The 12,071-nt window shown below is 43.4% G+C and overlaps 2 protein-coding genes across 2 annotated transcripts; both read left to right on the forward strand.

The window, feature by feature from the left end:
• The first annotated feature begins 404 nt into the window (after positions 1-404).
• On the forward strand, positions 405-10,532 carry LOC6495887 (phosphatidylinositol phosphatase PTPRQ). Its single transcript, XM_001959750.4, has 17 exons — positions 405-552; positions 1,997-2,111; positions 2,175-2,310; positions 2,374-2,486; positions 2,544-3,068; positions 3,129-3,281; positions 6,469-6,765; positions 6,830-7,134; positions 7,198-7,366; positions 7,429-7,551; positions 7,607-7,921; positions 7,980-8,318; positions 8,377-9,007; positions 9,066-9,265; positions 9,330-9,400; positions 9,455-9,589; positions 9,646-10,532. The coding sequence occupies exons 2-17, from the start codon at positions 2,021-2,023 to the stop codon at positions 10,348-10,350; spliced, it is 4,308 nt and encodes a 1,435-aa protein (XP_001959786.1). The 5' UTR covers positions 405-552; positions 1,997-2,020; the 3' UTR covers positions 10,351-10,532.
• A 172-nt stretch (positions 10,533-10,704) lies between these two features.
• Positions 10,705-12,069, forward strand: LOC6495888 (splicing factor YJU2). The gene is made up of 3 exons (XM_001959751.4): positions 10,705-10,861; positions 10,918-11,486; positions 11,549-12,069. Exons 1-3 carry the CDS (start codon positions 10,838-10,840, stop codon positions 11,952-11,954), a joined length of 999 nt encoding a protein of 332 aa, XP_001959787.1. The 5' UTR covers positions 10,705-10,837; the 3' UTR covers positions 11,955-12,069.
• Positions 12,070-12,071: the final 2 nt, after the last annotated feature.

Consider the following 12,071-nt stretch of genomic DNA (forward strand, 5'->3'; position numbering starts at 1 on the left):
TGTGTGTTTAGTGTAATCTAATTGGTACCTTTGCTCCAACTATCGATATTTCTTGTTCAAAAAACTGTTCTGTTAAACCTAACAGATATATTTAACATTACAGATTCGAAATTCTGGCAACCTTTTTTCGGTTATTTTAAGTGTTGTAAAAACAGTATAATTAAATAGCGTGAAAGGCGGTAACTTTAAAAAATGTAATAGCTACCGTTGTTAAAACCAAGATTCATTATTAAGGATATCCTGCTTTCCATATTCAATTTACATTAAAACTTCTTATGATCGCTTAGCAACTCTGCTGATCTCCAATTTGTAATAAACTTGCAAATGTTATCTCACTCATACACATTATGGGAGTAGAGTTTCCTTATCAGTGCTCACTCAGCCCAAGAGGCGTTTATTTATTCCCGTTCACGCTCAGTTTTCAACAAACGCTCAGCGGAAACGGTTAAAATTAGTTCGGCCGATATTTGCGATCGTTAAAGTGTCGAATATTCGCTGTCGCGCGCACCTTAAAATACAACAAGCGACAAAATCAGTAACGATCTTGCAGCAGTGAGTGTTGTTTTTTGATATCACCAAGTTTGGTGCCAATTTCATTGTGCAAATTGCCAAAATATGTAAATCATTTTCCCAATTAAGGCTCTCACGCCTCGTCAATATCGAAGTGATCAAATTAATCAGGAAATTTTTCGTCCTACTGCAATGCCATAATAACCGATAACAAGAAATCCGTTGAGCTTACGACCGAAGTTTAAAGACCATTTGAAACAGGAGCCAATCCTGGTCATTGCAAGCTATTTCCAAAGGCTTTATTGCGCTTTTGTACCGAAATTGATGGAAATTTATGACTCCCGTCGCAGCTTAACGAACATATGCACGTTATCTGGACCTGGGTTCTGATTATATGCGCTTGATAAAGGCAGCTTGTCGTGTGTAACCGTTAAATTGTTATTATTGGCTTATTTGGTGTGTTTGGAGCGACGCGATTTGTTTAACCAATTCAGCCAACGGGGCTCCAGTAACCTGGCCAACTGTCTCCGGTATTCGCCTACACACTGGCACAGATAACGTGCGCCATCAATAATTATTAAAAAGTGTAATTTTATTTGCCTTTAAGAGCTGTCTTTGGCTGCCTCCGTCGTCGTTGGGGCGACAACAGAAATTAGTAATTAGAGCTACTATTTTTGCGGTATTCGTTCGATTAGAGCATCAGATCGAGTGACGCACCCCCACGTCGGCTATATTTTTCTATTTTATTTGCAATCAATTGGTTTTTCGAATTCGTGACAGGATTGCAAACAAAGTCATTCAGTTTTGAACTAATATTTTGTGCTGCACTGTGTTTCATATTGATTTTTAATTTTTAGCAACCCAATATTGTGTCCAACAAGCCAGATTATCATCAATTGCTATATCTGCTGGCCACTTCTGCTGTGGATGAAGTGCTCAGATAAGATTTTCGTACATTCGGCGCCTGACATTGGTCAGATTGGTTTTTAAAACTCGCTTCCCATTCCCATTCCCATTCCCATGAGTAATTGTCCATGAGTTGGGTTGAGTTTATCGAGTACTTACTTGGCGTAAGACCCACATTTTGATACTTACTTCTGGCCCTATCTCGCCTCGTTCTTTGTTTACATTTTTCAATTATTAAAGGAATTTTCGCAATTACCATTCATAAGTTGTTGGGAGGGCTAGTGATTAAAAAAAAAAATTATAATTTTGGCGATAGGGGACAGTAGGGGGACAGTATTTACATTTGTTGAGCTGGTCAGAAACTCGCCAGATAATCTTCGCTGTCCATAAATTTAAATTTGAAATCACCTTTCGTTTCAAACCGTGCAGTGAACTCTTATTTGTATTTTTGTTTTTGTAGGCACTAATTATAAGAATACAAATACGATTTGCAATTGGGTGAGGTTAATGCTTTTGGGAAAAATCCCAGAACCAACCGGTTTTATATTAAATTATTTTTATTCTTAATAATTTACAACAGCATCGGAAGCAATGTGGCCCTAAGATGAGTATCGAGCATCAGTGGAAGCCAACGTTGAGGATATACGGGTTGATTCTCACCTTTTTGGTTGCCTGGGCCCAAGGACAAAGCACCAGTATATAATTTTATATTACAATTTATTGAATATGATTATTTATATTACCTTTAAAACATTTAGAAGCTGAGGTAAATGTGGCAGCTACGGCTTATACTCTTCGCTTTAGTTTAACCGATGAGACGGAGTTCTCCATCAATGGTGTCACCTGTCGAAATTCCAGCGGGAAGGAAACGATAGCCAATGAGGATAATGTATGGTAGGAGAAATATCTACGGAGTATGGGGTTATTTTCTTAAAAACTTCCTCTTGTGGTTTATAGCGAAAGCCTCGATCCCTGTACCTTCTACACCTGTGTGGTGTCCTTTCGATCCAATGTAGCCGAAAAGCCACCATCTGCCGATCAGATTATTTATGCCTACACGGAGTATAAACGTGAGTGGACTTCAAAAACTTTTTTCTATAAATAATATTTAAATATTTCTTGTTTAGAGCCTAGAACCACTGTTAAATCGCTTGAGCCTACGTCGAATACCATCAAGATATCATGGCAGACGACCGATAGAGCCTGTGTGGAGAACTTTGAAATCAATGCCAGGGCATCGGCAACGGGCTTCGGCTACAATGTCGTCCAGCTGAACGAGAAGAGCACTTACACCTTCGATAAAGACATAAAGGCCTGCCTCACTCATACAATCACCCTCTTGACCCGAAACAATGCCAGTGTCGTGGTGGACACAGACGTCAATACGGTGGACACACTCTACGCAGAACCGGGAGATCTCTCGATGAACGTCACGAACCTGGCCAACGGCATTACTATGATTACTTGGAACGATCCCGTCGAGGAGTACTGCATCAGCAACTATGAGTTCAAGTGGCGGCGCGACGAATGTCCCCAGGACCCATATCCAGAGGAGAGCACTACGATGGAGCCCACCACCCTGACCACCCCTGACATGGACTATGATCTTAGTACCACAATGGAAACGCCCTTAGAACCAGACGACGGCAAGGGTGAGTGCTTTTATCCAACAGAGGAGTGGACTCCACTCATTTTCCCCATTCTCCCCACAGTGGAATGTAACTGGAGCGAATCCTCCTCCGATGGCAAACTGCGAGAGTTCTTGCTGATGGACCTGCAAGGATGTGAGCCCTACACCTTCGAAATATTCATAAATGAGAATTTGACGTCTAAGGCTTCGCAACAGTTCACATCTGCTGAAAAACGTAAGTATATTTTACCCAAATATAAGAGGGGGCAATTTTTTGCATCCTGGGCGGATCTACGAATCGTTTAAGGTAATCCGCTCCAGAATCGGTCCAATATTGGCCAAGATATGGCCATCGCAGGCGGTCATAATGGGCTCCCCATGAACTTTCCACATTTTGAAGGGGATAGCCCAGAAAATTTTGGAAAAAATCTCAAAAATATTTTGTTCCCAGATTTTGATGCAGATCGAAAGATAATCGATCTACGAATCGTTAAAGGTAATCCGCTCCAGAATCGGTCTAATATTGGCAAAGATATGGCTATCGCAGGCGGTCATAATGGGCTCCCCATGAACTTTTCACATTTTAAAGGGGATGGCCCAGAAAATTTTGGAAAAAATCTCACAAAAATTTTGTTCCCAGATTTTGATGCAGATCCAAAGATAATCGATCTACGAATCGTTTAAGGTATTCCGCTCCAGAATCGGTCCAATATTGGCCAAGATATGGCCATCGCAGGGGGCCATAATGGGCTCCCCATGAACTTTCCACATTTTGAAGGGGATGGCCCAGAAAATTTTGGAAAAAATCTCAAAAATATTTTGTTCCCAGATTTTGATGCAGATCGAAAAATAATCGATCTACAAATCGTTTAAGGTATTCCGCTTTAGAATCGGTCCAACATTGGCCAAGATATGGCCATCGCAGAGGGTCATAATGGGCTCCCCATGAACTTTCCACGTTTTGAAGGGGATAGCCCAGAAAATTTTGGAAAAAATTTCAAAAATATTTTGTTCCCAGATTTTGATGCAGATCGAAAGATAATCGATCTACGAAACGTTTAAGGTATTCCGCTCCAGAATCGGTCCAATATTGGCCAAGATATGGCTATCGCATGGGGCCATAATGGGCTCCCCATGAACTTTCCACATTTTGAAGGGGATGGCCCAGAAAATTTTGGAAAAATCTCAAAAATATTTTGTTCCCAGATTTTGATGCAGATCGAAAGATAATCGATCTACGAATCGTTTAAGGTATTCCGCTTTAGAATCGGTCCAACATTGGCCAAGATATGGCCATCGCAGAGGGTCATAATGGGCTCCCCATGATCTTTCCATATTTTGAAGGGGATGGCCCAGAAAATTTTGGAAAAAATCTCAAAAATATTTTGTTCCCAGATTTTGACGCAGATCGAAAGATAATCGATCTACGAATCGTTTAAGGTATTCCGCTTTAGAATCGGTCCAATATTGGCCAAGATATGGCCATCGCAGAGGGTCATAATGGGCTCCCCATGAACTTTCCACATTTTGAAGGGGATGGCCCAGAAAATGTTGGAAAAAATCTGAAAAATATTTTGTTCCCAGATTTTGATGCAGATCGAAAGATAATCGATCTACGAAACGTTTAAGGTATTCCGCTCCAGAATCGGTCCAATATTGGCCAAGATATGGCTATCGCATGGGGCCATAATGGGCTCCCCATGAACTTTCCACATTTTGAAGGGGATGGCCCAGAAAATTTTGGAAAAATCTCAAAAATATTTTGTTCCCAGATTTTGATGCAGATCGAAAGATAATCGATCTACGAATCGTTTAAGGTATTCCGCTTTAGAATCGGTCCAACATTGGCCAAGATATGGCCATCGCAGAGGGTCATAATGGGCTCCCCATGATCTTTCCATATTTTGAAGGGGATGGCCCAGAAAATTTTGGAAAAAATCTCAAAAATATTTTGTTCCCAGATTTTGACGCAGATCGAAAGATAATCGATCTACGAATCGTTTAAGGTATTCCGCTTTAGAATCGGTCCAATATTGGCCAAGATATGGCCATCGCAGAGGGTCATAATGGGCTCCCCATGAACTTTCCACATTTTGAAGGGGATGGCCCAGAAAATTTTGGAAAAATCTCAAAAATATTTTGTTCCCAGATTTTGATGCAGATCGAAAGATAATCGATCTACGAATCGTTTAAGGTATTCCGCTCCAGAATCGGTCCAATATTGGCCAAGATATGGCTATCGCATGGGGCCATAATGGGCTCCCCATGAACTTTCCACATTTTGAAGGGGATGGCCCAGAAAATTTTGGAAAAAATCTCAAAAATATTTTGTTCCCAGATTTTGATGCAGATCGAAAGATAATCGATTTACGAATCGTTTAAGGTATTCCGCTTTAGAATCGGTCCAATATTGGCCAAGATATGGCCATCGCAGAGGGTCATAATGGGCTCCCCATGAACTTTCCACATTTTGAAGGGGATAGCCCAGAAAATTTTGGAAAAAATCTCAAAAATATTTTGTTCCCAGATTTTAATGCAGATCGAAAGATAATCGATCTACAAATCGTTTAAGGTATTCCGCTTTAGAATCGGTCCAATATTGGCCAAGATATGGCCATCGCAGAGGGTCATAATGGGCTCCCCATGAACTTTCCCCATTTTGAAGGGGATGGCCCAGAAAATGTTGGAAAAAATCTCAAAAATAATTTAATCCCAGATTTTGAAGCAGATTGAAAGAGAATCGATCTACGAGTCGTTTAAGGTATTCCGCTCCAGAATCGGTCCAATATTGGCCAAGATATGGCCATCGCAGAGGGTCATAATGGGCTCCCCATGAACTTTCCCCATTTTGAAGGGGATGGCCCAGAAAATGTTGGAAAAAATCTCAAAAATATTTTGTTCCCAGATTTTGATGCAGATCGAAAGATAATCGATTTACGAATCGTTTAAGGTATTCCGCTCCAGAATCGGTCCAATATTGGCCAAGATATGGCTATCGCATGGGGCCATAATGGGCTCCCCATGAACTTTCCACATTTTGAAGGGGATGGCCCAGAAAATTTTGGAAAAAATCTCAAAAATATTTTGTTCCCAGATTTTGATGCAGATCGAAAGATAATCGATTTACGAATCGTTTAAGGTATTCCGCTTTAGAATCGGTCCAATATTGGCCAAGATATGGCCATCGCAGAGGGTCATAATGGGCTCCCCATGAACTTTCCCCATTTTGAAGGGGATGGCCCAGAAAATGTTGGAAAAAATCTCAAAAATAATTTAATCCCAGATTTTGAAGCAGATTGAAAGAGAATCGATCTACGAGTCGTTTAAGGTATTCCGCTCCAGAATCGGTCCAATATTGGCCAAGATATGGCCATCGCAGAGGGCCATAATACAAATTTAACTAACTTTCGATCCTTCTTCAGTCCCCAGTATTGTTTTTGAACCCACACTCAGTACAGAGTCTACTATCGAGGGAATGTTGAACTGGACGTGGTCAGAGCCGCAGGATCACCCAAAATGTGTGGCCAACTATAGTGTAAGCCTGACTGGACCCAGTCAGCGTCCGGTAAAGGTGTCCAAGGACTTGGTGACCGAGGAAAAAACGGCTGTATTCGAAAATCTAGACCCTTGTGGTATCTACACGGTGGAAATAGTGCCGATCATGTTGAATGGAACCAGTGGGGCCTCTTATAAAGGAGAGGGTACTGTCCAAGAAGATCGTAAGCAATCAAGATTAGTGTATAAACTTCCATGTTTACTAATGAAGAAAATAATTGGATTCAGAGCCATCCGAGATCTTAGACCCTGTTGTAACAACATATGCGTTTTCCCTGGATCTCAGTTGGGAGATACCCGCCTATGCGGACCTTTGCATCGATGGCTATCGCCTATCTGGCTGGACGGATGATGATGTGGACGTGGAGGCTCTCAGTGTCACCACGAAAGATACGAGTGTCTCCTATTCGGATCTGGTCGCCTGTCAAATGTATACAATCCAGATCATTCCGTACACCACTGAAAAGCGTGATGGAGGAACTCCGAGACAGGTTCCAGTTGAGATGCGAGCTGCGGTTGTTTCCCAACCAAAAGTGAGTATAAAATCATACAGACTGAATACTTTTTGTTTATATTTTATTGTTTTCCCAATTTAGATAAAATTTGAAAAGTTGAGCACTAGCTCCCACAGTATCGAGCTTAGCGCTCTGAACAATGATTTCAACAACTCCTGCCCGACGATCTATGCCCTTTTCAATTGCACCACAAATGAAAATGTTCCTTACAAATACGCCGATCGTTACGTCGAAGGACACACTCTAAGAGGTGGGTATCTATCCGGCAGGGAATAACATGAAAATTTATCTTATAACCGTGTAACCTTGCAGGTTTCCAGGCGAATGTTAACCCACTTTCTCCGTCCACCACTTATCTGTGCTATGTGATACTTTACAATGTGGCCGGGCCCTCGGAAAGAGTCACCGAAACTGGTATCTCCACAGCAAACTATTGTAAGTGATACAGGAGATTCTTAGAATCTTATATATTCACTTCAATTGTTTATAGTTCCTGAGCGGCCAGAGAACTTGCAGAACGTAGACAGGACGGCGCATAGTCTCCAGTTCAACTGGGATCCACCCACCTATCTAAACGGAGCCCTCAAATTTTACCAGGTCTTCCTAATGCTCCACGAACCCAACTACTTTATGCCCGAAGATTGCACCCTCGATGAGTGGTCCAAGTCAGAGACCAATGCCCTCACAACTTCCAACTACTCATTGTTGGCATCAGGAATGAAGTATATGATCCAGGTGGCTGCTCAAAATGATTTCGGAATGGGAGACTACACAGCCCCCGTAATTGGCATTACTCTGCCATCAGGTATATATTATATTAAAATATTTTAACTAAAAGACACTTTCTAAGACTTACTTTATAGTTTCCGACAACGTAACGCAATTGACTGTGTCTCCCATGGGACCCTATCCGGATCCCGAATACTCCGCCAATGTCACAATCACATGGACAGTGCCCTGCAGGTCGAATGGCGAGATCGAGTACTTCCAGCTCGATTTTAGTGGAACGCGAACAAATCACAAGAATGAAAACTTTACGCGACAGGTTCCATTAGATACAGAAAACAAAAAGGGGCGGATGTCCTACACGGAGACGGAAATGCAGCCGGAATACGAGTACAAGGTGACGGTGGCAGTCAAGAACTTCAATGTGGATGAACTGAGCGGCGGAGTGTCCGGCCAGTGGCAGTCGCCAGCAGGATGTGAGTATAAAATTCATATCGAAGACCTCCCTCTTATTGATTTTTTATATGTCCTTAGTACCATCACGCCTGGGCGAGGATCTGGTGGGTCAGATGCGGGTCAAGACCGACGAAACGAATCATCCAACTAAGTCGGCGGTGGTCCGTCTTCCAGCAAGCATCATGAATTCCGAATCGGGTGAGATCAAATACGTTGCCCTGTTGGTCTCGCAGAAGAACTGCGCCGGGGCATCCCAACCAGAGCTGGGATTCGAGGTTTCCAAGGAGTGGCCCAACTCGCTGACATACGAAGATGCAGGAGGAGATGGCAGCGCCGGTTGCGTTGCCCAGTACCAGACAACCCCGTTCTGTTGGAATCCTGTAGCACGCAACCTGGAAAGTGCCCGTAATCGACGGAGTAATTACGACACAACGGACTCCGATACCGACTCCGAAATCGTATTTACAATCGGCGAGGACAAGTGTCCCAATAACGATCGATTCTGCAACGGACCTTTGTTGGCGGACACGGAATACTATCTGGTAGTAAGATTGTTCACCTCGTCCGGATATAGTGATGCTGCCCTCCTGGAGTTCAAAACTGAGGCAGCCATCAAGGTAACCCTGATCCTGGTCAGCGTTTGCAGTTGCCTGCTCCTGGCGTTTGTCATTGGATTGGTGGTATTGTGGGTTCGAAAGCGGATTGCTTGGTGAGTTCAGGACTTAACTAGGAAAGTGTTAACTGATTAGTGAAATATTTGACCGCAGGCATCGCGATTCTGGCCAGGGAATTGAAGATCCTTTTGGCAACATCATTGCCAAGAACTTTGCCATTTTCTACTCCGAGGTAGCCAAGCCGGAGAAATTGGCTCGGGAATTCAAAGAGATCACCGTGGCGGCCGTGGTGCTGAGTTATGCAGCTTCGGAGTTGGGCTGTCACAAAAATCGCTACGCAGACATATATCCTTGTAAGTATCCTTCTGACTATCAACAAAGACTTTTAAAAATGTATTCAATTTTCACCTTTTCCAGATGACAAGAACCGCGTTATCCTGGACATAGATGCTGAAGGATCGGACTATATTAATGCCTCCTTTGTAGATGTAAGTGATTTATCCTCAAATGAACTGTGAGCTTAAACTAAACTCCTTTCCCAGGGTCATACTCGAAAAAAGGAATATATAGCCACCCAAGGACCCAAGCCGGAGAGCGTAATGGACTTTTGGCGCATGGTGCTTCAGTATAATGTGCGGATTATTGTGCAGGTCACCCAGTTCCGAGAAGGCAACATAGTAAGTGCCTTAGATTACCCATTGATCCTTTTTTAAGATGTGGATTGCCTTCACAGATCAAGTGCCACGAGTACTTCCCCTATACCATGCGAGGATTAACTGTCACGGTGAAGAGCAAGGAAAGCTTTGACCTTTACGATCGCACGGAGCTCACTGTAGTCCATGACAAGTACGGCTTCAAGGAGAAGGTGGTCCACTTTTACTTTAAGAAGTGGCCAGATCATGGCGTTCCCGAGGATCCAATGCACCTGATCACCTTTGTGAAGAAGGTGAAGTCGGAGCGGCGGCCCACTTTCTCGCCCATTGTGGTTCATTGCAGTGCCGGTGTGGGCAGGACAGGAACCTTTATCGGTCTGGACATAATCATGCAGCGTCTGAAGAGCGAGTCCAAGATCAACATCTTTGAGACGGTCAAGAAGCTGAGGTTTCAACGCATGAAGATGGTGCAGACCATACAGCAGTACACCTTCCTCTACGCCTGCACCTACGAATTGGTGAAGCACAAGATTCCTCGGGCGGCTCTAAAGCTCGAAAATCGTCCCAAGCCGGCTAATGAAACTGTGCCCCCACTTTCCGCACCCAAGAAGGTAAGCTTCCCAGACGTGGATACCAGCGCCAGTGGCGACTCCGAAGTGGACACAGTCCCTTTCCCGGATTCGGAAGGTGGTGTGCCTGTTCTGCAGCTTCCCGCTCGGTATGCTGGTCAGCGGAAGAGCGGTCCTCAACCCGATTCTATAAGCATCACGAGCACCAATATGTGAGGCAGAAAATGACAGAACCTGTATACCTGTATATTTGTATTATACGACCATAATTTATGTGCAATAATAGCCAAAGAAATGTGACTAAATCGTAGCAAATGGATCTTAAAAGTGGAGCTTTATAACTAACTAATTTTTGTTTTTACACTTTTATTTATAAAAAAATGCTTATTATCGCCAAATAAAAGTATTATTTTTTGGGTTTCGGTATCATTATTTCCCTTTTAAATCATTTTTCAACAATATTTTGCCAAAATTTAATGCCAAATATTTAAAAATGAAAATACGTCCGCCCAAAAATCCAATCTGTTAACAACAGACTGCTAGTTAACAGTTGCAGGTCAGTATTAGAAAACGCGAAAATATATCGACATTTTGAAGAATATTTGTCCACCACTATTTATCACTTGGTCATACTAAGAAGCAACAACAGTTTATAATATTGTGTTTAGGTTTATTTTCCACAAAGTTTTACGTTTTCTGCAAAATGTCCGAGCGCAAAGTTCTAAATGTAAGTTGTTCTTCAATTCCACAATCATGGCTCTCTTCTGACGCTGTTCTTTGCAGAAATACTATCCTCCGGACTTCGATCCGTCGAAGATTCCGCGCATGAAACTGGCCAAGAACAGGCAATACACCGTCCGACTAATGGCTCCGTTTAATATGCGATGCAAAACCTGCGGCGAGTATATTTACAAGGGAAAAAAGTTCAATGCCCGCAAGGAAGACGTTGAGAACGAGACATATCTCGGCATCAGGATATACCGGTTCTACATCAAGTGCACCCGCTGCCTGCAGGAGATCTCCTTCAAAACAGATCCCCAGAACACGGACTACGAGATTGAGGCGGGTGCCACGCGCAATTTCATGGCCCTGAAGTTGGCCGAGGAGCAGGCGAGACGCGAAGAGCAGGAGGCTCGCGAAGAGGAGGCCAACAACCCAATGAAGCTGCTGGAAAACCGGACACAGCAGTCGCGGAACGAGATCGAGATGATCGAAAGTCTCGAGGAGTTGCGCGATCTGAACCGCCGACAGCAGACTGTGGATTACTCCACCATGCTGCAGCAGTACAATACGGTGGAAACGGAGAGAGAACGCTTGGAAAGGGAGGAGCGCGAGGACGAGGAATTCATAAAGTACGTCGGACTGCAGCGTGTCCATGCCTTGCCTTTTGTAACTTTCTTATCCTTCCCCACAGATCCGTCAACTTCAAGTCGAAATCCGAGGGAGCCTCGCGCATTGTGGCCGAGGAAATCATTGAAGAAATCAAGGAGGAACCAGAGGACCCGTTACCAGCGCCCCCATCAGCCAAGCAGGCCAAGACGAATACCCTCAGCGTGGCCGCATCCTCCTCCAGCAAAGCACTTACCTCAAAGCCATTGGTGAAGCGAAAAGCGCCTCTAGTGCTGGTCAAACCTAAGACAGTGGGTGTAACGAACTCTAATGGAACCAAGCCTGCAGTTAGTAATCCAGTCGAGTCAAAAACTCCAGCCTCAACAGCGCCTACGGCAGCAGAACCAAAAGCCCCTACTCCTGCATCTTCCGCGCCAGCTGGGCTATCACTTTTGGCTGCTTACAGCGACAGTTCCGAAGATTCCAACTGACCAAGCATTTATTTAAGGCATTTTATGTTTAAATATATATCTGAAATAGCCAAAATAAAGACTATTGTTATTTTTTATGACCAGAGTCTGAGTCTGCAAAGTCAATGATTTAAAATA

This window comes from Drosophila ananassae, chromosome 3L (assembly GCF_017639315.1).
Source record: "Drosophila ananassae strain 14024-0371.13 chromosome 3L, ASM1763931v2, whole genome shotgun sequence".
NCBI classification, from domain to species: domain Eukaryota; kingdom Metazoa; phylum Arthropoda; class Insecta; order Diptera; family Drosophilidae; genus Drosophila; species Drosophila ananassae.